This window comes from Bison bison, unplaced genomic scaffold, assembly GCF_000754665.1.
Source record: "Bison bison bison isolate TAMUID 2011002044 unplaced genomic scaffold, Bison_UMD1.0 scf7180017864198, whole genome shotgun sequence".
NCBI lineage: Eukaryota > Metazoa > Chordata > Mammalia > Artiodactyla > Bovidae > Bison > Bison bison.
Window position 1 is genome coordinate 2,449,648 of NW_011494770.1, and position 24,507 is coordinate 2,474,154.

General features: G+C 37.5%; 1 protein-coding gene across 1 annotated transcript in view; it reads right to left on the reverse strand.

Moving 5' to 3' along the window:
* Positions 1 to 24,507, reverse strand: part of ECT2L (epithelial cell transforming 2 like) — a 74,236-nt gene that overhangs the window by 20,787 nt on the left and 28,942 nt on the right. Inside the window, exons 4-12 of the mRNA XM_010844219.1 lie at positions 22,016 to 22,178; positions 18,137 to 18,389; positions 17,158 to 17,326; positions 16,279 to 16,417; positions 14,317 to 14,485; positions 13,540 to 13,668; positions 7,835 to 7,927; positions 6,107 to 6,289; positions 4,564 to 4,667 (exon numbers count right to left, since the gene is read on the reverse strand). Coding sequence (XP_010842521.1) covers positions 4,564 to 4,667; positions 6,107 to 6,289; positions 7,835 to 7,927; positions 13,540 to 13,668; positions 14,317 to 14,485; positions 16,279 to 16,417; positions 17,158 to 17,326; positions 18,137 to 18,389; positions 22,016 to 22,178 — 1,402 coding nt within the window. The remainder of the gene's footprint in view (positions 1 to 4,563; positions 4,668 to 6,106; positions 6,290 to 7,834; positions 7,928 to 13,539; positions 13,669 to 14,316; positions 14,486 to 16,278; positions 16,418 to 17,157; positions 17,327 to 18,136; positions 18,390 to 22,015; positions 22,179 to 24,507) is intronic.

Consider the following 24,507-nt stretch of genomic DNA (forward strand, 5'->3'; position numbering starts at 1 on the left):
GGTCTGATCCCTGGGTCCAGAAGATCCCCTGGAGAAGGAAATGGCAACCCACTCCAGTGTTCTTGCCTGGGAAATCCTATGGACAGAGGAGCCTGGCGGTCTACAGTCCATTGGGTCGCAGAGAGTTGGACACGACTGAGCGACTGAGCATGCATGCAGTAGTTGTGAAAAATGATAGTGCTGAAGAACAACTATGATTCTGGCTGTGACCTATCACCATGTTCTATAGCATCAGTGTAAACACTGCAGGCATATCAAGGCCAGGAGTTACTATTGTACTACTGACTGGGCAGCAAGATGATAGATTAATAGAGTGAGCTATCTACCTATCTATATGTATATATGTATGTGTATTTGGTCCTGGATTTGGCAGACTAATCCTCTTACACAAACCCTTGTGGAAGAATCTATAAAACAGTTGTCTCAGAAGAAGGCGTTACTTTCCACTCCCATGGTTGAGAGTTTGTGTGCTCTTCTGGATGAATATCTACACTTTTAAAAATAAACTCCAAGGTGTGGAGAAACTCACCTCCATTTTATCTGAATTCAGCACCTATATTTAATCTGTGGTTTTCCTTCCTAGGGCCACCAACTTTGTTTCATGGGCATTATGCACAAGCTCCCAAGTTTTAAATAACAGAAAACCAAATAATAATCTAAGATCTATTTTTTTTATTTTATTTTTAAAAAAGGAAAATATCAAAGATATTCCCAGGCATTAAGGAGTTTAACATTTCTGTAGTTTTACTACAGGAAGGTGATGTAACAAGAGCAGGTCTATTGGTTCTGATTCTCTGGAGAACTCTGATGAGTACATGGTCTGTGAGTTTTGTAAGAGATAGATTTAGGGGTCAGGCTACAAGGAAGCAGGGTTCTAACATCTAAAGGCTTTGATGTCCCTGGGAATGTGTTTATCAAGACTCCTCCTGAAGAGGATGCTTGTGGTTGGGAAGAATAAGCTGCTTCAGGAAGTGGGGGTTCTGCTAAGAGGCATGGTCTACTAAAGACAGAGGGCAGGGGCTGCATAACTGCAGGCCTTTCACTCTGCTGAGTGAGTCTAGGGCAGCTTGGCAGAGAGGACGCGGCCCCAGTGGTGCTCCATTTGCCTTTCCCTGCACTGTGCTGTCCTGTAAAGCCAGGGCAACAAAGTCTTCCAGAATATCAGGTTAATAGGGCAACACACCATTTGCTACTAGCAGAACTTACAAGTCTATTTCTCCTAACAGTCTCCACGGTGACTTTGTGTTAGGGGTGGCATCCCCAGCCTTCAATCATCAAAGATAGGTGCTTTTCCAATGGGCATGAAATGGCATTTTCATAGACATCAGTTCTCTGAATGACAGTGCAATTTTCAGTATTTCCTGAATCCATATTACTTCACTTAACCAAGAATGTACATATTCTGAATATAGTACTGGCAAAATTATTTTTGCTCAACTAAAGAACTAGCTTCAAACCCACTTTTTTTTCTTTTATGAATTTGAATCTCAACCAAAAGAAAAAAGGAAAAATGAACCATTTTTAGTTTCACCAAAAAAGTGTCCTGGGCTGCAAAAAAAAAAAATCTCTTTAAGTTACGTTGGACAGAATGCGAGTATTCAATTCTTCCCCCAAGAGTCAACTAGTGTTTACTCTCATCAGCATGATGCCATGTAATCCACTAATCAAGTAGATTAAGTGTTACTAACATTATGAAACTACAAAACACCCTTTTAAAAATAAAAATCCATGAAAATGAAGTTCTTATGAGAAATGACAAATTGAAAGCTTTCAAGGTTAGAATTATCATTACTGATTATGAATTTCTTAAGCACATTTCTCAAACTGTACAGTGAAGCAACAGCATAAAAGTGCCACAGTAATTTTACCTTTGTGAGTAAACTGTGTGTTGCCTTTGGGTCACTTTTTGTCAGAATGACATTTCCTTCAAAATGCTTGCTCTTTTTACTACATTTCTTTAGCAGAAAATATGACAAAAATTCCAGAGGGTTGTCCTGAAAGATTACCAACCCCCCCCCAAAAAAGAATTTTTATTTCAAATGCAGGTCAACAAGAGTGCAGCAGATATGAGAACACATTTTCTAGTAGCATTTTCAGCTTTCTACCTAATTTACAAGTCTAGAACAAAGTCACTCTTATTTGAGGCAGTAAATGGGGCTTTCTGGTTAATCTTGGTTCTTAGCTTATTGTCACAGTTCAGTGAGGATGCCAAGGTCTTGTGGGAGGGTCTCAAGGTCTTCAGAACCAAAGTGACCCACACTGGCCTCTTAGCCAGAGGAGGAAAGGGGACAGGACAACTTTGGTGTGTTACAGGGGAAAGAAGAGAGCCTCCAAGCAGCAGAATTCTTGCGGAAAACACCCTGGTAAGACTCCCAAATCTGGTTCCCTCTCAGGCTGTAGGTTTGAACACCATGAAAATTATATCATACAAGGTTATTTTAAAATAATTTGGTGGCATAAGTACCATGAACCAACATCAGACATTGAATAATTCTTTGGTGTTTGAGAATACTGCAGAGAATTTCAGGGCCTCAGGATTATCCCTGTGAACATCCCTGATCATATTATCAGCTGAATTCTCCAGGGCATTTATTGCTGGGCTGTGAGAGGGTTGGCTAGTGCACTGGAGAGTTGAGTCTTCAGAAAAGAAATTCATGGCTACCTGCAACTCCTCGGGCTCTACAATGGGCCATGAGCCCAGGAGATGTCTGGTGCTTACCCAGGAAGCCAAGTTGAAACCATGATGGATAAGGAGAAAGTGTCCAAAGGCAATGTTAAATCCCCCACAAAGTATAATTACTACAGTGGGAAATATTTGAGAACTGTTTCTTGGAAAACTACAAGCCTTATACAGCATCAGGTATGTTGATAATACCCCATTCCTGTCCTGTTCTCAGCTTCCCCTGAACTGAGGGCTGCAACAATTCTTCCTTATGCATGGGGATTTGCTTCGGGACCTCTGCAAATACCAAAATTCTCAGATACTCAAGTCCCTTATGTAAAATGGTGTAGTACTTGAATATAACCTAGGACATTCTCCCATATACTTTGGTGTGTGTGCCCAGAGGGTAAAGCGTCTGCCTGCAATGTGGGAGACTCGGGTTTGATCCCTAGGTCGGGAAGATGCCCTGGAGAAGGAAATAGCAACCCACTCCAGAACTCTTGCCTGGAAAATTCCATGGATGGGGTAGCCTGGTAAGCTATAGTCCGTGGGATCGAAAAGAGTTGCACACAACTGAGCAACTTTCACTTTCACTTTGTGACCCCATGGACTATAGCCCACCAGGCTCCTCTGTCCATGGAATTTTCTAGGCAAGAATATGGGAGCATGTTGCCATTTCCTACTTTGGGGGATCTTCCCGACACAGGAATCGAACCCAAGTCTCTTGCACGTCCTGCACTGGCAGGCTGATTCTTTACAACTGCACTACCTGGGAAACACCCCCATATACTTTACACATTTATTTATTCATTTGTTTGGCTGCACCGGGTCTTAGTTGCCACACATGGGATTTTCAGTCTTTAGTTGCAGCTCTCAGCATTTAGGTTCTTGACAAGGGGTTGAACCCAGGCCCGCTGCATTGGGAGTGCAGAGTCTTAGCCACTGGACCACCAGGGAAGTCCGTCCCATATACTTTAAATCATCTCTCAATTACTTATAGTACTAGTACAGTATAAACACTATGTACATAGTTGTCAATGCATGACTAAATTCAAGTTTCACCTTTTGAAACTTTTGGAATTAAAAAATATGTATTTAATTGGTTACTCCAGGTCTTAGTTACAGCATCTGGGTTCTAGTTTCATGACCAGGGAATGAACTTAGGTCCCCTGCATTGACAGCATGAAGTCTTAGCCACCAGGTGAGTCCCTGGAATTTTTTTTAATGAATATTTTCAACATGTGGTTGGGTGAATCTGAGGGTGCAGAACCCATGGTTGCAGAACCCAAGGATACATAGAGTTGACTGTATTTTATTTTCCTAGAGCCTTTCTATGATATTAGAGCAGAGTATGTTTTTATTCTGCCTCCCCTCATTGTGTCCTAGTGTGTGGACTGACTTTTCTGGAAGAGCATTCAAAATTTGCTTCTGATTTTTTTCAGGCTTTCCCTAAGCTTATCCCCAACCAAATTACTGACTTGCATGTTTCTGTCCTGTTTTCTCTTTTCCTTCCTCTCTCATCTAGCCTTCCTTGCCTTTCATCTATTATAGCTGGTTTCACCATTTCTCAGTTTTTCTGCCATACTATTAATTGTTTTAACTGTTGAATAATGTTTATGTGAAATATAAGCCACTAAACATGTTTTTTTATTTAAGAAGTCACTTCTGACTTAAATTAATCACAAGATAGAACAGTGTACCATATGATTAATATCAAATAACTGAGAAGATTTTCCTATTTTTGTGTAATACATCTTGGGTTCAGACTCTTTCAGTGACTGTTTTCATAAACTGATGCTATTTCTCTGAGGAATTGTGTCCTAAAGGATAAAGTGGTAAATGCACACTAAAATTTAAGTTTTGGGGTTTTTGTAGCTTATTTTATTCAAAGGAACACTTACAGAATTTTCTTTTGAAAGTTCTATCAATCCATCTGCTAGAGCTTGTATGATTTCTTGGTTATTCAGAATGTTAGCCACACTCATGGTGTCAAATACAAATTGCCCTGTAAATATAAGTCCATATGCTTTGTAATTAATTAAGAGATGTGATCAAGAAGAAAACTCAGTCCTTACAGTTGCTTGTTAGTTGATAAAAATGCAGACTAAGAATAAAAATTCTATTATGCCATGAAGATTATCTATCAAGATAAAATAGAAAATGAGCAAAAGCATCTAAATGTGTAGCATATAAAAAGTGACCACTCTGACAAAGTTGATATTGAATAAAATATATAAATTGGACAGGGAAAGAACATGTAAAAATGAACCTTATAAAGTTTAGATTCTCAATTCCACCAAAAGCTCTTCTATATTCTGCATTATCTTTGTGCTCAATTCCATAAATATTTTAAGTCCATAGGGAATAACATACATACATACAGACACCTATATTTTTAAAATATTTTGAGCAACTTGCATTGATTTGAAAAGCAACCTTTTTCCATTTGATTTTCATGCCTTATGACATACATGATCAAAAAACACTTCTACTGTTAATCTTTTCATTTATCTCTCTAGTAGTTAATATCTGTGAAAGAACCATAACATAACCATAACATAGCCTCATAAGAAATTTTAAATATTAGCTGAACACCTACTAAATGTGGTAGAGTTAAAACCAAAAAGACAAATCCCTGCTTTATGCAGAGAGAGATGGGCATATGTTGACAGATGAAATACCTGTATGCATATTTGTATGTTACAGCTCTTGTGTAGACAGAGCAAGGCAGAGGAAGGGAAGAGAGAAGTAAGACATAGATATATAATGACTTGACTGGTACAGTGCTTCAGTGACATGTGAAGAGTTAGGGAGGAAAATGAGTTGGCAGTTAAAGATGCAGGAAAAACCTAACTTTTTTTTGAAAAAGTACTTGATTTTGAAGAACTGACTGGTTTAGATGAAGATCTAAAGTTGAAACAGGACATTGTTTCCAAGAGTCTTTATTGTGATAATTGAATCATGAGTAAGAAGTGTAAATGTGAAAACAAATTCAATAATGTCCAATAGGCCTGTCCATGAAGCCCGTCACCAAATTAAATATTTTAGAAAGAAAATACATAGAATTTAATTATAGAACAATTTAAGTAATGGGTGCTGTGGTCTAAGAGATGCTTAACTGGGATGTTGGTGCTTAACTTTGAGAGCAAATTGAAGAGGGAAAAGGACAGAGCTCTCTGGCTTAGCAAAGTGAATTTTGCCAAGGTAAACAATTGACTGACAGAATTAATAAGATGGTAAAATTTGAAACCAGGAACTAGCTTCAGCATTTTAAAGATGAATATATTTGTTCTTAGTGGATATTCATGATATCTGAAAGAAGCTATGAAAAACAAAGACAATAAACAGTCAGGTTTTTACTTCCGCATTCCTACATTTGTATTCACTTTGGATATGTGACAAGCTTCATAATTAACCAGCAACAGAAGCAGCAACAGTTCTTACCTATCATCCTGCCACTGATGTTCTTCTGCAACTCCTTGAAGAGAGGACTTAGTTGTTTCCTTACTGATTTCAAGGTGTCTTCCAGGAAGTCGGTGAGGCTGGACCATGTCTGCAGCTTTGATTCGCTGAAGTAGATGGAAGGGGGTGCCGTTTCCCACTGTCGTCCCAGCCAGTCACTAAGAACTGACATTATTTTCTGCATTTAGTATCACAGACTTAAGCTCAGAGTTCTTCTTGTTTACAGTATGGGAAAAAAAATACTCTTAATTGTATTTATATCAGGCTTATTACCCTTTCTCATTAGAAGACTAAGATAAACATCCATAGTCTGCTTTCAAAGGTAAAATTAGAAACTCAAAAAGGACAAAATGAATAATTTCAAATGTCTATCTACTCTTTGATAAGATTGACATTTACACTGTATTTGAAGTAAAATTAAATAGCTGCTGGATTTTTGCATCAAAAGCAGAGTAGACTTCCAAATAAGAATATACTATTTTATGTTCACATCCTAAAAAGTAAAAATACAGGAAAACCGCATTTTACCTGGTTTCCCCATCATGTCATCCAAAAGTCATCTCCATTGGAGCCAACCCTGCATCTTATTTACATCATGTCCAGCTGCTCTCTCTCTCTCTACAGATATCTCTACATGTACTGAAATGGGTGCTTAAAGTTTCTGTCCTTGAAAATCAGTGACTGAATGACACAGGACCAAGGGAAATTCGATTTTCTGTCCTAAATGGATAGTTTCATTCTTCTTTCCACATTTTTTGCTGATAAACATGAAACTATTTGTAACATGTTCTAGAATGAGAAGAAAAAGTGGGAAAAAGAGGAAGAAGAGACAGAGGAGAAAAAGATGAAAACCCATTTTATAACTGCAGTGTCTACACCCTGTTATCTCTGCGAGGCTGATTTCCTCCCTGAATGGGGCCAAATATGCTCTCATTGGATGCTGCTGCTATGTAAACTAAAATTAACAAGCAACTTCTGCTACAAAGCTGTATTAGGTCAGTGTGCTTTTTGTTGTATCATCATGAATCTTCTTCCTTACAAGTCTCCCATGATTCCAGCTTTCCTATCTTGAAAGGCACTTAGCATTCAGGATTAGAGAAGTAATGCTTTATATAGTTTTACATCACTCCCATCCCTGTTTGATAGGAAGTGAGAGAGTTTTAAAGGGGAAAATGATTAACATTATTATAGCAAAGCAATTTCACTCTTGTTGGTCAGACAATGTTATTTTGATCCAATAGTTGCAGCTTTAGTATCTAAATGAAATTTTGCTTTCAAGTGTAATTTCTCTTTGTTCTTCCTCTCCCTTAATGCTACTGCAATGAAACTTGAGCCAGCCCCTTCACTAGCTCCTTATAGCTCCAATTCATTTTTCCAAATGAAAGCACATTGATAATGTTTTATGAAGAGAATTGTGCTCTGTACTTATCATTTCTCTAGATCAGCTACATCTTTGTTTAACTGTTAAAGCTGGTATTTTCGCAAATGATGGTTTGAAGCAGATATTTGTAATAATAATTCCCTTCTAAGCAAATGACGGAGTGATGAGAAATGAACTAGCTTGGGAAGTGACAGCACTCCTTCAGAGTAGGAATGAAAGGCAGTAATTGACATTGCCAGAACCAGTATTATTAGCTGTGTTTTGTCCTTGGTGATCCTGGAGTTGGTGGGTATCAATGGACACAGAAGTCAGCACCCATACACACTTACGATGTTGGTAAGAGCCAGTGGCAATCCCAGTGGGAGCAGTAAATAATGTGCCAGTCAGTTGAGACAGCTGAGAAAGAACTTCTATTCCTGCCTCTGCACAGTCAAAAATACTTTCATTAGTTCACTCACAGGTTTTGCCATAACAGTTAAACACTACTTAGAAGCACTAATGAGCTGGCCAAGAAAGGTCACTTGTAGGTCTTGTCTTCAACTCAAATCCCTCATGGAATAGTCCATCAGCGCTTTACAGTTCATCCCTCAATGCTGATGTCCAGACACTTCATTCAGGAGGATTGACAACAGGGTGGAGAAAGAGGGATGCAGTTTGACCTGGTGCTTATTTTCAAATTTGGAATTAGGCCAAAGACAGAAAAGTCTACACAGATTTTCTAAAATAGTCTGACTCGAAGTCTCCTGCAAGAGGCTGGTTTTAAAACTGTTAAACACACAGTGGAATACAATGGTCAAATTTTAGTGTTAATTTTACCCCTTCTTCTGTGACACAGCATATAGATCAAACTACTTCAAATGAAACTATACGTAATGTACTTTAATTCTTTGTGGTCCAGGAGTAAAGGATCACTCCAAGTTGTTTCAGTTGCTGCAGCAAGATGGTTGTGGCTGAAAGATTGGGATGTCTGTCATTTATTTGTATCTAATGTTTCCCATGACAAATAGATCAATGAAATTACAGCAAGTTCATAAGGGTACCTATACATTCATAGTCAACTGATTTCAACTAAGATGCAAATAAAATCCACTGGGAAAAGGATGGTCTTTATAAGGAATGGTACTGAAATAATTTGATAGCCATGTGTTTTTTTAAAAAGAACTTCAATTTATACCTGGCATTCTATTTTTTTAAAAAAAGCATAAGTCAAATGGATCACAAACCCAAATGTCAAACTTAAAACTAGAAATAATTTTGGAGAAATCATAGAAGTGATCTTTGGTTAGGTAGAGTTTTTAGATATGACATCAAAAGCATAATTTATAAAACATAAAGATTGATAAATTAGACTTTATCAAAATTAAGAATTTCTTGTCTTCAAAACAAACTATTCAGAGAAGGAAAAGATAAGTCATAGAGCGGGAGAAAATATTTGCAACAACTTTCCCAGAATATACAAAGATATCTCAGTAAAAAGCCAAAAACCCTAAATTTTAAAATGAGCAAAAGATTTGAAAGGACACTTCACCAAGGAGGACAAATGGCAAATAAACAAGTGGAAAGAAGCTTAGCATCACTGATCATTAGAGAAATGCAAATTAAAACCATGAAGAGATATCAGGACACACTTCAATGGCTCAAATTAAGAAGACTGACCTTAAACAAGTATCGGAGTGTTGGGTAGCTGGAGTGGAAATCTAAAATGGCACAACCACTTTGGAAACAATTTGGCTGGGTTTTTTTTTTTTTTTTTTTTTAAGTTAAACCTACACCTATCATATAAACCAGTGATTCCACTCCTAGGTATTTATTTACCCAAGAGAAATGAAAGTATATGTTCACAGCAGCTTTGCTTGTAAAAGTCTTAAACTGGAAAGAACTCAAATATCTATCAACAGGTGAATGGATAAACAAACATGGTATAACTATACAATATAATCATTCCCAGTAGTAAAAAGGAATGAACCATTGATACTAGCATGACATGGACAAATCTAAAATATCTGGAGTGACGGAAGCCTGACCAAAAAAATGCACTGTATGATTCCATTTACAGAAAATTCTATAAAATACAAACTAATATATTGTGAGCTCAGTGGTTGCCTCTGGTTTGAGTGGAGAAGCAAAGTGAGAAATCTCAAGGTGGCAGGAAGAAACTTTGGGGGATGATGAATGTGTTCATTATCTTGACTTTTATGGTTTCACATGGCGTGTAGACATATGTCAAAATTTATCAAATTACACACTTTAAATACTTCATGTCAACTATACATTAATAAAAGTGCTTACAATTTGTAAGTAACGCCAAAAAAAGAAGAGTTTTAGGTTTCTGGCTTATCAGTAACTTGTGAATAATGCGATCTTAAGTGAGAAATTCTGGGAAAGGGGTGGGTTTGTGATACAAGGGAATCAAGAATCTGTTTCAGGTGTGTGAACTTTGAGATGCCTCTTAGCCATGCAAACTAAACACCCACATGAAGATGTCAAGTAAAAGCAAGATGAATTTACAGCTGAGAGATTTCAAAGATGGAGACATAAATTTGGGAGTCTTCAGTATCCAGATTGAACGTAGAGTCATAGGAATAAATGAGACTCCCTAAAGGAAGAGTGTAGCCATGGAAAATAAGTGAGTCTGGGATCAAGCCCGGGACACATTTACAGGCCTCACCAAAGAGAAGCTGGCAAAGGAGACTGAGGGGAACAGACTGCTGAGGTAGGAGGAAAACAAGGAATGGGTGGTATTAGGGAAACCAAGGAAAGAAGAGTTTTGAGGAGGAGTATTCATCCACCTCAAACGCCACTGAGAGGTCAGGGCAAGGTGCGGATGGAGAAGGGACTGCTGCATTTGGGCACATGGGAGTCTTTTATAGTCTTCCAAAAGTGGCTTTGGTAGACTGAGACCACTTCGAGGAGCTTGGGAGGTGGGCAAGTGAGAGATGAGGAAGGCAGAAGCAGTCAGCTAGGGGGATCCCCAACCTTCCGGCTGTGGACTGGTACCTTCTGTTAGATCAGTGAAAGGATTAGATTAGAAGCAAAGTGCACAGTAAATGTAATATGCTTGAATCACCCCCAAACCCCCACTTCTGGTCCATGGAAAAACTGTTTTCCACAAAATTGGTCCCTGCTGCCGAAAAGGTTGGGGACCTCTGAACTATACCAGTAGTTCTCCAAGTGTGGCTCTGAGATCAGCAGCATCAGCATCACCAAATTCTCAGCTCCCATGCCAGACCTGAATCTGAAACACTTGGGTGGGATCCAGCAATGTGGATTGCGACAAGTCTTCTAGGTGAGTCAAATACACATCAAAAACTTGAGAACCATTGGTATAGTCAACTCATGTGAGAGAAAGTTTCTGGTCTCTCAGGGGGGAGGGGGAATAGAGGAGCTACTACAGGTATTCTTGATCTGATAGGATTAATCCGATAGAGGATTGAGGCTCTGGAGGTGGATTGAGCATAGGAGTGATGTCTTGAGAAGGTGCAAGGTGGTGCAATCCAGGGTCCAAGTGGAGTAGCTGATGTTTGATTCAAGTAGGGGTGCTTCTTTCACCGTAACAGAAGGGAAGACAGGATGAATGTAAAAGGTTGGATAGATGGTGGTTTTTGTGGTGGGAGGTATATTGAGGGGTTTCCTTAGGGAAGTAAATGGTGAAATCAAGTGAGAGAGAGGGTTATTGAAAGATTGACTAAAAAGGAGAAGGGGTGACAGTCATTAAAGAGTGGGAAAGTGAATTTACCAAGGAAATGTGGTAGGATTGCTTATCAGAGTTCCAATCCCATTTGGTATTTATGGCATTAAAGTTAGATCAGTAAGAACAGTTGTATTACTCTTTCCAACAGTCTTCAGCTGCTTCAGCACTGGCAGGCATAGATTACGCAGAAGGTTATGTTCTAACTGGCATTGCTGCTGGTGCTGCTGCTAAGTCACTTCAGTCGTGTCCGACTCTGTGTGACCCCATAGACGGCAGCCCACCAGGCTCCCCCGTCCCTGGGATTCTCCAGGCAAGAACACTGGAGTGGGTTGCCATTTCCTTCTCCAGTGCGTGAAAGTGAAGCCGCTCAGTCATGTCCGACTCTTCGTGACCCCACAGACTACAGCCTACCAGGCTACTCCGTCCATGGGATTTTCCAAGCAAGAGCACTGGAGTGGGTTGCCATTTCCTTCTCCAACTGGCACTGGGATTTAGCCAAATAAACTGGGGTTTGGCCAGCAAAAAAGAAGTTCAGGTTCTTTGCAAGAGAGATGATAATGAAAAACCAGTAAATCTAGGTTTAATGAGGAAGGAACCAAGGTCAAAGGCATGGTGATAGTAAGTGGGAGTACGTGGATTGGAGATCCTCAGGCAAAGAACCGATAGAGTGGGAATATTTGAGGACACAATTTGGAAGTGGTACTCAGAGAAAAATGCTTAAGATCTGGATTTCAGAGGTGGTACAGCTACAGGGCTGACAGGCTCCAGAGTGATTCCTGAGGTGGTGGAAGATTTTTGACAGAAGCCAGGGCCTTCTGACTGAACCAGGGTCTCCATGGTTCACCCAGGAGAAATTATATTTGATAGGAAGTTCAGGGATGACCTGGGGGCCCAGAATGGCAATGGGAAATCTATTGTTTGCGTACCATTAAGTTTCACTTGAGACCATGTTTGTGTCACTAAATCTACTGTTCTTTTCCCCTTTTGCCCATATTCTCTTTGCCTTTCAATATGTTACTTTTTAACATCCTTTTTTTCCCCTACTCCCATTAAAAAATTTGTTTTGGTCTCATTTTAAAAGTAATAGTAGTTCACTACAGAAAATAGAGACCAAAAAAAGATCAAAGAAAAAGAAAAATGTAAAAGAAAGGAAAACTCACTAATATTATCCAACTGTAGTCAGCATGATGGTATATATGCTTCCAAACCCTTCTTATACACACACCCCACTACCACCCTCCCTGTCACATACACAGATTTTAAACATTGGGGTCACACCTTCCACATTCTTTGTAACTTACCTTTTCAAATTGATTTTAAAAGAAAATTTGAAATAACAGATCTAGAGATAGGGTTAATAGTGTGCTATATTTGCTCCTAGAGTTGTCTGTCCCTATGTTCTACATAATTGAGATTATATACTTGTAGTAATTGTAAAAACTATTTTTTTACAATAATTTGTACTTCATTTTCTTTTAAACTCCTTCCTATACTTCCTTTGCCTAGAGAAATCCTGCCAGAGTCATGCTTTGTATGTATTGAATAGTCCAGTGAAATCTAAGGATTAAGAACTAAGGTTAAGTTCCCTAAGGAATGGGTAGCAAGAAACAGTTTGAGAAACTTTAATTCCACACTTCCTTTCCCATGTTCTGCTTGGCTAAAAAACAACAACAAAGAAATAAACAAAAAAACAGCCCATGAATTCATGAAAGCAGAGCTTTTATGTTAAATATGACTGATATTAGGCACTGAAAACGATGTTACCACACTCATCTTTACAAGGCACCATTTTTTTAATACTCCATTTTTAAATACTCCAACATTTAAGTATTTTATATGTATTTTGATATTCACAAGTCCGATAAGGTAAGGTACTATTATCCTAACTTTCATATGAGGAAACAGAGGTCCACAAACTTGCCTAAGACCACACAGCTCAAGTCACATGAGTGGAATTCAAGTCCAGGTCCCTGGTCACCAAGTTCATGCCCACTCCTTCCAGATTCTGAACCCAACAGGGAAAGTTTCCTCATACAGGCTGATGATGGTCCCAATGCTGGTCTGGCATTTTCACCTGTACTGTGGAGGCTGATTTTAGTGTGTTTTCCAGAAGAAACAGAAATAATTTTTCTGGTTAGCTTTTACCACTAATGACTATTTCTTTAGGGACAGGTTACTCTGACCACTAGCCTTGATGTCCTTTCCCCCTAAGTATCTGAGTATGTGAAGTATAAGGAGAAAAATAAAAAATAAATGTAACTTAGTTATTTGAATTGAGGACATTTTATAAATCCATGAAATATCATCACAAAGTAGGTATGACCACCACCTCTCAAAACTGACCTGATGCTCCAAGTGGTACAAAGAGGTCCACGTGACCCCCTTCTTCTTCTGGGGCCACATAGCTTCCTAATTTTTCCCAGAAGTCTCTCACTTCAGGCCTCAGTAAATTTTTAATACCAATTTTATAGCCTGAGGGGGAGGAAATCAAAATGTCACATTAACAGAAGCTCTTAGCAGTTTGTGTTGTGAAAATGCAGAGGTTCAAAAAGCCAACATCTGCTTGTAAGGCCAAGATCTGCAGGGCATCTCTGCTTCAATGATGGCCCCATGTTAGGACCACAGAAGGTACCACTGGACTCCAACATGACAACACTCTCCTACTGTCCTGGATTTATTAGACACTGAGTGCTTAGGTTAAGGACATTGTGTCTCTGCTTCCGTGGGGCAGCAGTGTGAGTTACCAGCTCACAACATGGTTGGTCAATGGCCAGTCAAGTCCTGGGACTTTGCAACCAAGTTCCAAAGTGGAAATGTTTCCCATGATTGTCAATCAATAAATAAGTCCTAGAGAGCAGAAGTAACGCTCCCAGGCATGGGAAACTTCACTGTACCTTTCACCTCCTGGGAATTGAATGTGATGATTCAGCTAGTCTGCATGTGTCTGCACCGATTTCTAAAGGAGTCCTGGAGACTGCCTTCCTAAGCCCCCGATAAAGAAAGAAAAGAGTAAGAAGGAACTCCTCCTGCCTGCTTGCTTTGAGCTAGGATATCAACCTCCTTAAATTGTGGACAAACACTACCTCAGTGCAAATTTTTCTTCCCAATCCCCAGTCTTACCTTGGAGTAAGTTGATTTCTCTGCTATCTCCGTCACTGAATATTCCCACACTCTGTGCCATCTGCCCATCCAGAGCTTTTTCTATGAGATAAAGTAGGGTCTCCAAGGTTAGGCCACTGTGTTCATACACCACAGAAATGATACCTGCTCTAACACTGTTCGCCACCATCTAGAAAACAAAACCAGACCAGTAGGAACCAAAGCCCATTACTTTAGAACGTGTCACTCACTCAGTCATGTCTGACTTTGCGATTCCAGGGACTGTAGCCCACAAGCCTTCTCTGTCTGTGCAATTCTCCAGGTAAGAATACTGGAGTGGGTTGCCATTTCCTTCTCCAGGGGATCTTCCTGACCCAGGATCAAACCCAGGTTTCCTGCATTATAGGCAGATTCTTTACCATCTGAGCCACCAGGGAAGCCTGTTACTTTAGAATACTTCTTAATAAATTAAAAACAGTGACTATGTAATCTGTGATTTTTGAAGACTATTGTTTTTCTTCAGAAATTATAGGAGGAAGATAAGTTTTCCCCATCACGTTTCTTTTTTAAATTATTTTCTTTCTTTTCTAACGGGAAATTTGAGTGCATTTGTAACTCCACCACTCAAAGAAACACTAATGAATTATTTTCTTCCAGTTTTTTTATCTTTGTACACACCCATGCACAGTGACACATACACTAAAGCAAAAAACTTATGTAATTTTGTAATGGACTTCTTAGATTTTGTTTTCCTCTTAATTATACATTTTTGAATGATCAATATTTAGTATTAATACTAAATACTAAATATTTATAAATAGTAATCAATACTAAATATTTATTTAGTATTAAATAAATGCTAAAACCACTGTTCTTTGAATTCAACAACCAACCAGATAAATTTTCACTTTGATAAAGTTAATTCCTTAGCAGCAGTCAGGTTGGAAAGTCATTGAAGGCACTGATTTTTCCCAAAACCTCATGCCACTTTCTGGAGATCACAGTTCAACTCAATAGAGAACTACCACATGGTTTCATGGTTTTTACCTAAACCTCCATTACATTCATGAGTCTGGCATAGTCTTACATAAAGAAGACAAACGGGATCATGGATTTATTCAATTCCACTTTATTCACTCTTACTCTGTCATCAGTTATCCTCTGTGCCCAGCATGAGGTATTTTTAAACGTTAGAGAAACTATCTACGGCCCACATGGAGATCAAACTCTGATCTTGCTTTCATATGGATCCATTAAGCTAGCCTGTTGTAAATGATCAAAGTCAACTCCTAGATGTTCAACAGTGAAGTGATTTAATACCTTGAAAGCAACCATTTTCTTACAAATAAGAATTTTTTGCAAGAACTTTCTAAGTAAGCCAACAAATACAGTCTACTAATGCCATGCTTTACATATATGTGTATCAGTGCATGCATATGTACATACATGCATACTCAGTATACATGCTTCCTATGTCTTCTTTATGCTTCTTTTTTCTTATTCACATTAAAATTTAAAATATATAACTTCATTATAGAAAGAGCATATTTTCATTTAAAGTCACCTTCATTAAGTAGATCACAAAATAGATTTCTGACAGTTTTCTTTTTAGAGATGCTAGTTACAGGATATTATTAAATTCCTTAGTCATTCCAAAGAAATTTTAAAATAATTTGTATCACTTTGCTTTTTTGTGGATTAGGGGCAAAAAATTGAATTTAACAAAAATTTATTGGACCTCTAAAAGCAAGGCAGTTGGGCCTTTAATACTTTTAAAAAATAATTTTGATTTATGGTTATTTTTATTGCTTCTGAGTTTTAAAACTGTTTGGGTCTGTACATTTCCACTTAGATCAGACAGCTTTCCTTTTAGGAGATGAATCATTTTCATACACATGGTGACCAAAAGATTGCCATACGTCTACTCTAGGGGAGATTAAAAAACCCAATTCAGAGAAGGACTGGCCTCCTAACCCACTGTACCTCATATGCAGGAATCCGAGATGATATTAATATGAAGTGTGGCTGGAGAGCATTTGAAGAACCGCTGTCATTTTTATAAACTCCACGCCAACTTTTCTTCGATAATAAAGGGTAGGAATGGCATCCAGAAATGTTGCTTCTATAAGGATAAGAGGGGGGAAAAGTGAAGTTTTTATTTTCTCTAGTTTGACTTTGATAAGTGAGCACCATTGAGTCCTCTGGGCATCAGTTCTCTGTACAAGGCAAGCGGCTTCAGGCCCTCGGTCTCTCCCTGTGGTTTTCAGGGATGTCAGCAAAGGGGACTCCTGGGTGAGTGGGGTCAAAGGTGCCCACTGGGTGTCTCCTCCTGTCTTCATGGGATGCTAGAATGTGTTCTTGGAAATTTTGTAGGGCACTTAAAACCAATTTACTGACATACTAAAGGGTTCAAAACAACAGTTGAAAAGGAAGCAGCCATGATATTTTAAATTTCCCTAATCACCTGGGCCTCATGGTTTTTTCAAATAATGTCTATTATTTTCTACAGCCACCTCATCCCCACAACCATTCAGATATACTTCCTCCATTAAAAAAAATAATTCTGGAAAAATATTATTTTTGCTTAATAACTTTACACAGAAAAACTGCTACATCCACAATATAGCTTCTTTGCAGAGTTAAGAATATGTGAAATGTAAATTTTGAATGTTACATATTTACTTCAGAAAGCATGTTTAAGACCACTGTTGTTGAAGATTAAGGAACTATTTTTATTGCTATTTTATAGGATAAGAGTGATTTAATTATACAAGACCACTGCATGTTAGCTAAATTATTCTAGAATGAATTCTTGGTATCATGGGAAGGTGCTGAACCTTCAGCAGATGAAGGTTTGCTTACCGCTTGGGCAAAGATTCTAAAGATGACAAAACAAGCTGTTTCTCCAAAGTTTCGTGTAATCCCACTCGATCCCTCGCAGTCTGGGAGAGACGTGGTTGGCATTTGGATTTGAACAATCTAGAGCAGTGTGTTCCACTCACCCAAGGGGGTCGAACTTTGAACAACAACTCTGAAAAACAAATAGCAGCAGGCTTGGCTGTTTACTTCAAGCTTCTCCCAGCCAAGTCTACACAGATAAAGCCATCAAAATTAAAGCTGTACCAGGGCAGTATTCCAGATGGCAGTAATTACAGCCATTTTACAGACTCTCTTTGGTTCTCTTATCCTCTCCGCTCTGTAGCTGCAAGTTACCAGTCACTTCAGGTCATGAAACAAAGCTCAGAGAATAAGCAACTCTTTTCTTGTAGAAACCAGTTCATCAATTTGTAGGCTTCACATCATTTTTGCCTTTCTTCTTGGCTTCAAGTAAATTTCCCATTTGTTACAGTCTCACAGAGGGTGAGTCAGTGAAAAAGCAAGATGGGAGAACTCAGATCAGGTTTGCTAATTACATACTGCGCAGATCAGAGGGCTTAGCTAAGAGCATGTCTCATCCCTACTCCCTTTTCACCTTAAAAAAAAAAAAAAGGTCATTCTTGCTTCCATTTCCATTTTTATTTTTCCTATGTTGTCATCAATACTAATTCTTCTGAATTGTCCTGAATGTATTTATTTGCTTTTGCCTGTGCTTGTGCTTCTCTCTCCTTATCTTTAGTCTCATGGAGGCACTGGCATTTAACTTTACATATTTCATTGGAAATCTTTTTGCTTTCTTAGTTAATAGTAAAGAACAGAGAGCTTTCCTTGACATACTTTAAAGAATGCCTCCTATAGGCTATTTCAAAAAGATGGTGCTATCCTCTTCTGTGGGAATTTGTATGTAAATCCATTGGTTTCTACAATACTCGGCTAAGACATAAAGTTGTAAAATGCCACTCACTCTTATGTAGTGCAGTTTTCTCCCAAATTATTTTCCTTAGGCACCTTTCTCTTTGCCTCTCCTGTAGCTCTTCATCTTCTGTTTTGGGTTCATTCAGAGTCCCATAAACAGCAGCAGCTTCCCTAGGGGTTAGCCAATCTAAGTTGGACACACAAGCAATGTAATGGTGTTTCCAAGCACCGTACTCATTATCTGTTGGTGTATAGGGCAGAAACCATCCAAACTTAATGCATTTGGGCATCCATAAGCAATCCTTCAGAAAAAGAAATGAGAAAGATGAGTTGCAAGGACTGTTTCCTAGTAATAATCTTTTTAGGCACATAGATAATTTTTTCTTATTACATTGAAATTTTTAGTGCAGTTGACTTGCCATCTAAACTTGATTCTGAGAAATAAGATGCATACCTTACTCCACAGGAAAAATATTATTTGATGAACATGTATATTTTATATGAATATATGTATTAGTCATCTTTGTACACTTATTCAATGCTCCCATAGCATATGCACCAGATTCTGAGAATTCTGCTTCTAGCGATGGTATGGTTGTTTAACACCAACCTTTGCACTGGGAACAACTTTAATTGACCCATATAATACTGCCAATATGCAACCAGTTTTGAGATATGAAAACAGCAAATTTCACGTGGTTTTATCTAATCAAATATATAGACAAAATACTATAAAACAATTACTTAAGCTACCAATTCAATAAGGACTTGTAAAACCAAGACCTTAGAGGAGGGAAACCCAGAAAAGTAATATCCTGATCGGTCTCACTTTTCACTTCAAGACACTTGACAGTTCCAAAGCAAAACTAAGGCTGAGAAGCAGAGCAGGAAGTTATGACTGAAAGATTTAGAAGAGGTTAAGAACTTCTTAACATCTTAAGATGTAAGGATTCTTGCAAGGAAGAGAGGAAACATTCAGAGCTCACAAAGGGGAATAGCCTTGGTAACGACACCTGGCTTTTAGCTGAGATCCTTTTCAGTAAGAATGACAAAGAAATAGGTTGAAACTAGCTTTGAAATATCTCATTCTCTGATTGGATTTAAATAAGCTATTCCTAGCCTAACCAAATGCTAGAAGCAAGTTCTCTCTGAAGGAAGATAACATCATCTGGATACTCAAATTATTGTATCAGTTTTTTATATGAAATATTTGGTACTCAACCAAAAATAGCAAGCACACAAAAAAGACAAGAATTGTTTGTTTCTTGTTTTTTAGTAAATAGAGACCCTCAGGAGATCCAAAAGTTGTTAATTATCAGGCACAAACTTAAAAAAAAAACTTGTAGTTAATACACTTAAGAAATTAAATGGCTGGGAGGAAAATTTTGGCAAAGTAATCAGACCAACACTCTAAAACTGAAAAATATAATAACAAATTTAGAACTCAAGGGACAAGTTTAAAAGCAAATTAGAGTCCAGCTAAAAAGATAATTTTGAACTGTGGTGTTGGAGAAGACTCTTGAGAGTCCCTTGGACTGCAAGGAGATCCAACCAGTCCATCCAAAAGGAGATCAGTCCTGGGACTGGTGTTGAAGCTGAAACTCCAATACTTTGGCCACCTGATGCGAAGAACTGACTCATTTGAAAAGACTCTGATGCTGGGAAAGATTGAAGGCAGGAGGAGAAGGGGAGGACAGAGGATGAGATGGGTGGAATGGCATCACTGACTCGATGGACATGGGTTCCGGGAGTTGGCCATGGACAGGGAGGCCTGGCGTGCTGCGGTTCATGGGGTCGCAAAGAGTCAGACAGGACTGAGTGACTGAACTGAACTGAAAAAGATAATTAGTACACTGAAAGCTAAGCCAGAAGAAAAATCCAGACTGAAACACTGAAAGCCAGAACAATGGAAAAGACACATAGAAGAATATGAACCTTATGGGACATGGTGAATCAATGTAATAAATTGAAACCCAGAAGAAAAAAAGAAAAAGTGGAGCAAAAGCAATATATGAACAGACGGAATCTGAGAGCTTTGCAAAGTTGATGAAAGACATAAAATCCCCAATTTATAAATCAGTGCCAAATACAAAACAGGATAAATTCACACACACACATGCACACGCACACACCCCTCTGTACATGTTGCTTAGTCACTAAGTCGTGTCTGACTCTTTGCAACCCCATGGACTGTGGCCCATCAGCCTCCTCTATCCATAGGATTTCCCAGGCAAGAATACTGGAGTGGGTTGTCCTTTCCTCCCCCAGGGGATCTTACTTGCAGAAAACCAAAGACAGAGAAAAAGATCCTAAAAGAAGCTAGAGAAAACAAACTACCTTTCAGGACCAGCAATAAAACCCCCTACTTTTCAAGAAAATTATGAAAGCCAGAGAACAATGGAACATTTTCAAATTTCTAATAAACAATTAATTACCAACCTAGAGTTCAAATTCCCAGTGAAAATATCCTTCAAATTTGAAGGTGAAATAAAGATATTTTCAGACAAAAACTAAGAGAATCTATCAGTAGAAAGCTGTACTAAAAGAAATATTAAAGAGAATTCAGAAAAAATTGAACCCCGTAGGGAAATCAGAGATGCAGAAAGGTATGAAGTATAACAGAAAAAGTTTACTTGTAAATAAATATTGACTATTAAACAGTTATAAATATTCATGAGGTATGCATATATTTTATATACAATAGAGATATTATAAGATATATTTATATTTATTATTATATATTTACATATAATATATATTTTAATGTATATTTGTGTATTTTATATGTGTTTATGTGTAAAATTAAATGTTTGAGAACAAAAGCATAGAAACTGAGCAGGGAAGCAAATGGAGTTAAAGAGTTCTATGCTTGCATTACCTCAGAGGTAGTAAAAAACCCTAGGATAAGTGCTGTAATCTCTATGGTAGCCATGAAAGAACTGCTAAAGAATTTACAATAAATCTAAGAAATATTTAAGTTAATCCTAAAGGAAGACAGAAAAACAAAATATAAAATAGTAAATAAAAATAGTAAAATGGTGGACTTAAGCCCAAATATATCAGTATTTACATAAACATGAACAGACTAAATGATTCCAGGTAAAAGTTAAAGATTGTCAAGTGGTAAAAGAAAACCACTACCATATTCTGCTTATAAGAATGTTCCTTAAATGTAAGGACAGAGAAAGGTTGAAAGCAAAAAAAGAGGAAACAGTATACCATGGGAACACTAAACCTGGATTCACAAATGCTATAAATCCAGGGCTCACAGTTGGCTTTTCATATGGCCCCTCCATGGAGAGCCAGGAATTCTGTGAGATCAGAATATCAACGTAAGTCCATCCTGCAAAGTTTGTACAAGTTAAAGGAGTAAATTATTGATTTGTATTTAAAGTATGCCGATTATTACATTCCATTAAGTCTTTTAAAAGTAAAGAGATAAACATCCCAGAGGCAGAATTAATGGCAGCAGATGTAGAAAATCTAGTTTTATATTCTTCAACAGAGGTTAGCCAAAGAAAGAGCAGTTAAAGTTGTGGTTGTAGAGCAAATTTAAGGTGGGTTATCATGACTAAAACAATATCATTTAAAACCAAATCTTAAATAAATTTTCACAAAATATTGAACTTCTTAACCAAGATAAATTATTTTCTAAATAACTAAATTGACTATTTAAAGATTATCAGAATTATATGAATTATTAGAATAGTGTATATCCCCTGACTTATAAAATAAATTACTGTATTTAATTCCCCCATTAAATATAATTCCCCATAAAAAAATTCCCTATTTTTTCTCTTAAGGATAAATTAATTATGGTTCAGACACCCTCAATTATTATTTTCAGGGACAGGAGCTACCCTCATTGCCTCATTACAGATGACAGTTATATCTGAGTCCTATTACTAGGAAGTGACAAATGGTAAACCTGTTCAGTTAAAAATTTCCAGGGCCAGCTGACTTGTGCAGCTGCACACAAATCTTTTGGATTCAGAAAGGAAAAGATATATAGAGAAATGAAGCGTGGTAACACTGTAGAGAAATCCACTTTGGCCACTTGCATCCTTTCTGAAAACCAGTCTTGGATAACCCTAAAAAGAAAAATACAGAAATTTAGTTCAGAACACTAAAATTTTAAATTGATTAAAAATCCTGTATAAATATTGGTCACTGTTCTTTCTCTAATATTCTACCTTTAAAAAAATTAAGTCCTAAATAACATATGGCTAGATTTTTAAGAATACTGTATCCACATTCAATGGTCCATTCTAAAGAGGAAAATGAATTATCAATACAAAATTATATATTATCAATATAAATCAATATCTAAAATTCACAGGGGAAAAAAATTCTGAAATAAACATGGTTGTATACAATGTAAATCTGGGTTTTTTCTTTACCCAAATTCAATAAATCAACAAGTCCTGCCAGCTCTACAAATAGACATCCCCCAAAATATATGCCCCAACACAGCCACTTCTCTCAACCTCCACTGCCTTTTCTCTGTTCAGAGAACCACCACCTCTCTCCTGGGCAAGTGCAGCCACCTCCTGATTACCTCACTGCTTCCAATCCAGTCTTCCTAGAGCCCATTTTCCACACAGTAGCCCAAGTGGTTACTACAGCCTACCAGGCTCCTCCATCCATGGGATTTTCCAGGCAAGAGTACTGGAGTGGGGTGCCATTGCCTTCTCCTTTTAAATATATAAATTAGATAATATCACTCATGCAAGTAAAAGTCTGCAGTGATTTCCCAGTGCAATTAGAATAAAAACCTATAGCTCCATCACACTTCATTGTGAAATAGTAAATGTCTTCCTCTTGACAAAGCAAGATTGTCTACACTCACTACTTTAACATGGGATAGAGATACTTGCTAGTTCAATAAGGGAAGAAAATAATAAAAGGTATATGTATTGGAAAGAGAGCAGTAAACTGTCTCAATTCATGTACCATGTATATATAATCTATAAAACTTTAAATTAACTTATTAGTAAAAAATTATTGATAATTTTATATTTTTTAGATGTTTATAGAATCTATAGCAACATCCAATTTTATATTCCTGATATTACTAATTTACATTTCCTCTCTGTTTTCCTTGATTACTCTTCCTAGGAGTTCATCAATTTTGTTACTATTTATAACAAACCAGTTTTTGTTTTCATAGTTTTTCTCTATTGTTTGTTCTCTATTATACTGATTTCCATTCTTCATCAATTCTCTCCTTCTACTTACTTTGGGTATAGTTTGCTATATTTTTCCCCCCTTTTCTTAAGGTGGAAATTTAGATTGTTAATTTTTAATTGTTTTTTTCTTTAACAAAAATATTTACATTATATTATCCCTCTAAGCTGTACTGCAGTCCACTTTAGCCATGTCGTATTTTCATTGTCATTCAACATTGAAATATTTTCTAATTTCTCTTGTGATTTTTATTTGACCATAGGTTATTTATAAGTGATGTTAATCTCTAAATATTTGGGGATTTTCTAGATATCTTATTTTTATCAATCCCCAGATTTATTACATTGTTGTTTAAGAATATACTTAATAAAATTTCAAGAATTTTGAAATGTTTGAGTCTTAGTTTGTGGACTAGGAAATAATGCATCTTGATAAATGTTACTTTGCTCATAAAAAAACATATATTTGGAAATTGTTGTGTCTAGTTTTCTATAAATGTTAGTTCTAGGAGAATGAGAAGATTGCTCAGGTCTTCTATATTCAAACTAATTTCCTTTTCTTTGGTTCTATTCTGTCAGTTTTTGTTTTGTGTAATTTCAAACTCTGTTATTTGGTACATAAACATTTATAATTGTTGTGACTTCTTGATGAATTGTTACTCTTCTCACTATAAAATGCCCATCTTTATCGCTCTGGTAACATTCCTTGTCTTGAAGTCCATTTTCTCTGATATTAATGTTGCCATCCTACTTTTATATGCTTACTATTTGCATAATATATATTTTCCTATTATACTTGGAGAAGGAAATGGCAACCTACTCCAGTATTCTTGCCTAGAGAATCCTGTGGATGGAGGAGCCTGGTGGGCTGCTGTCTATAGGGTCGCAAAAAGTCGGACATGACTGAAGAGATTAGCTTGCATGCATGCATTGGAGAAGGAAATGGCAACCCACTCCAGTATTCTTGCCTGGAGAATCCCAGGGACGGAGGAGCCTGGTGGGCTGTCGTCTATGGGGTCACGCAGAGTTGGACATGACTGAAGTGACTTAGCAGCAGCAGCAGCATTCTTATACTTTACCAATAAGTGCCTTTATATTTAAAATGTAGGGAATTCTCTGGTGGTCCAGTGGTTAGGGCTCCATGCTTCCACTACAAGGGGTACGAGTTTGATCCCTGGTTGGGGAACTAAGATCCCACATGCCACATGACATGGCAAAAAAAAAAAAAAGGAAA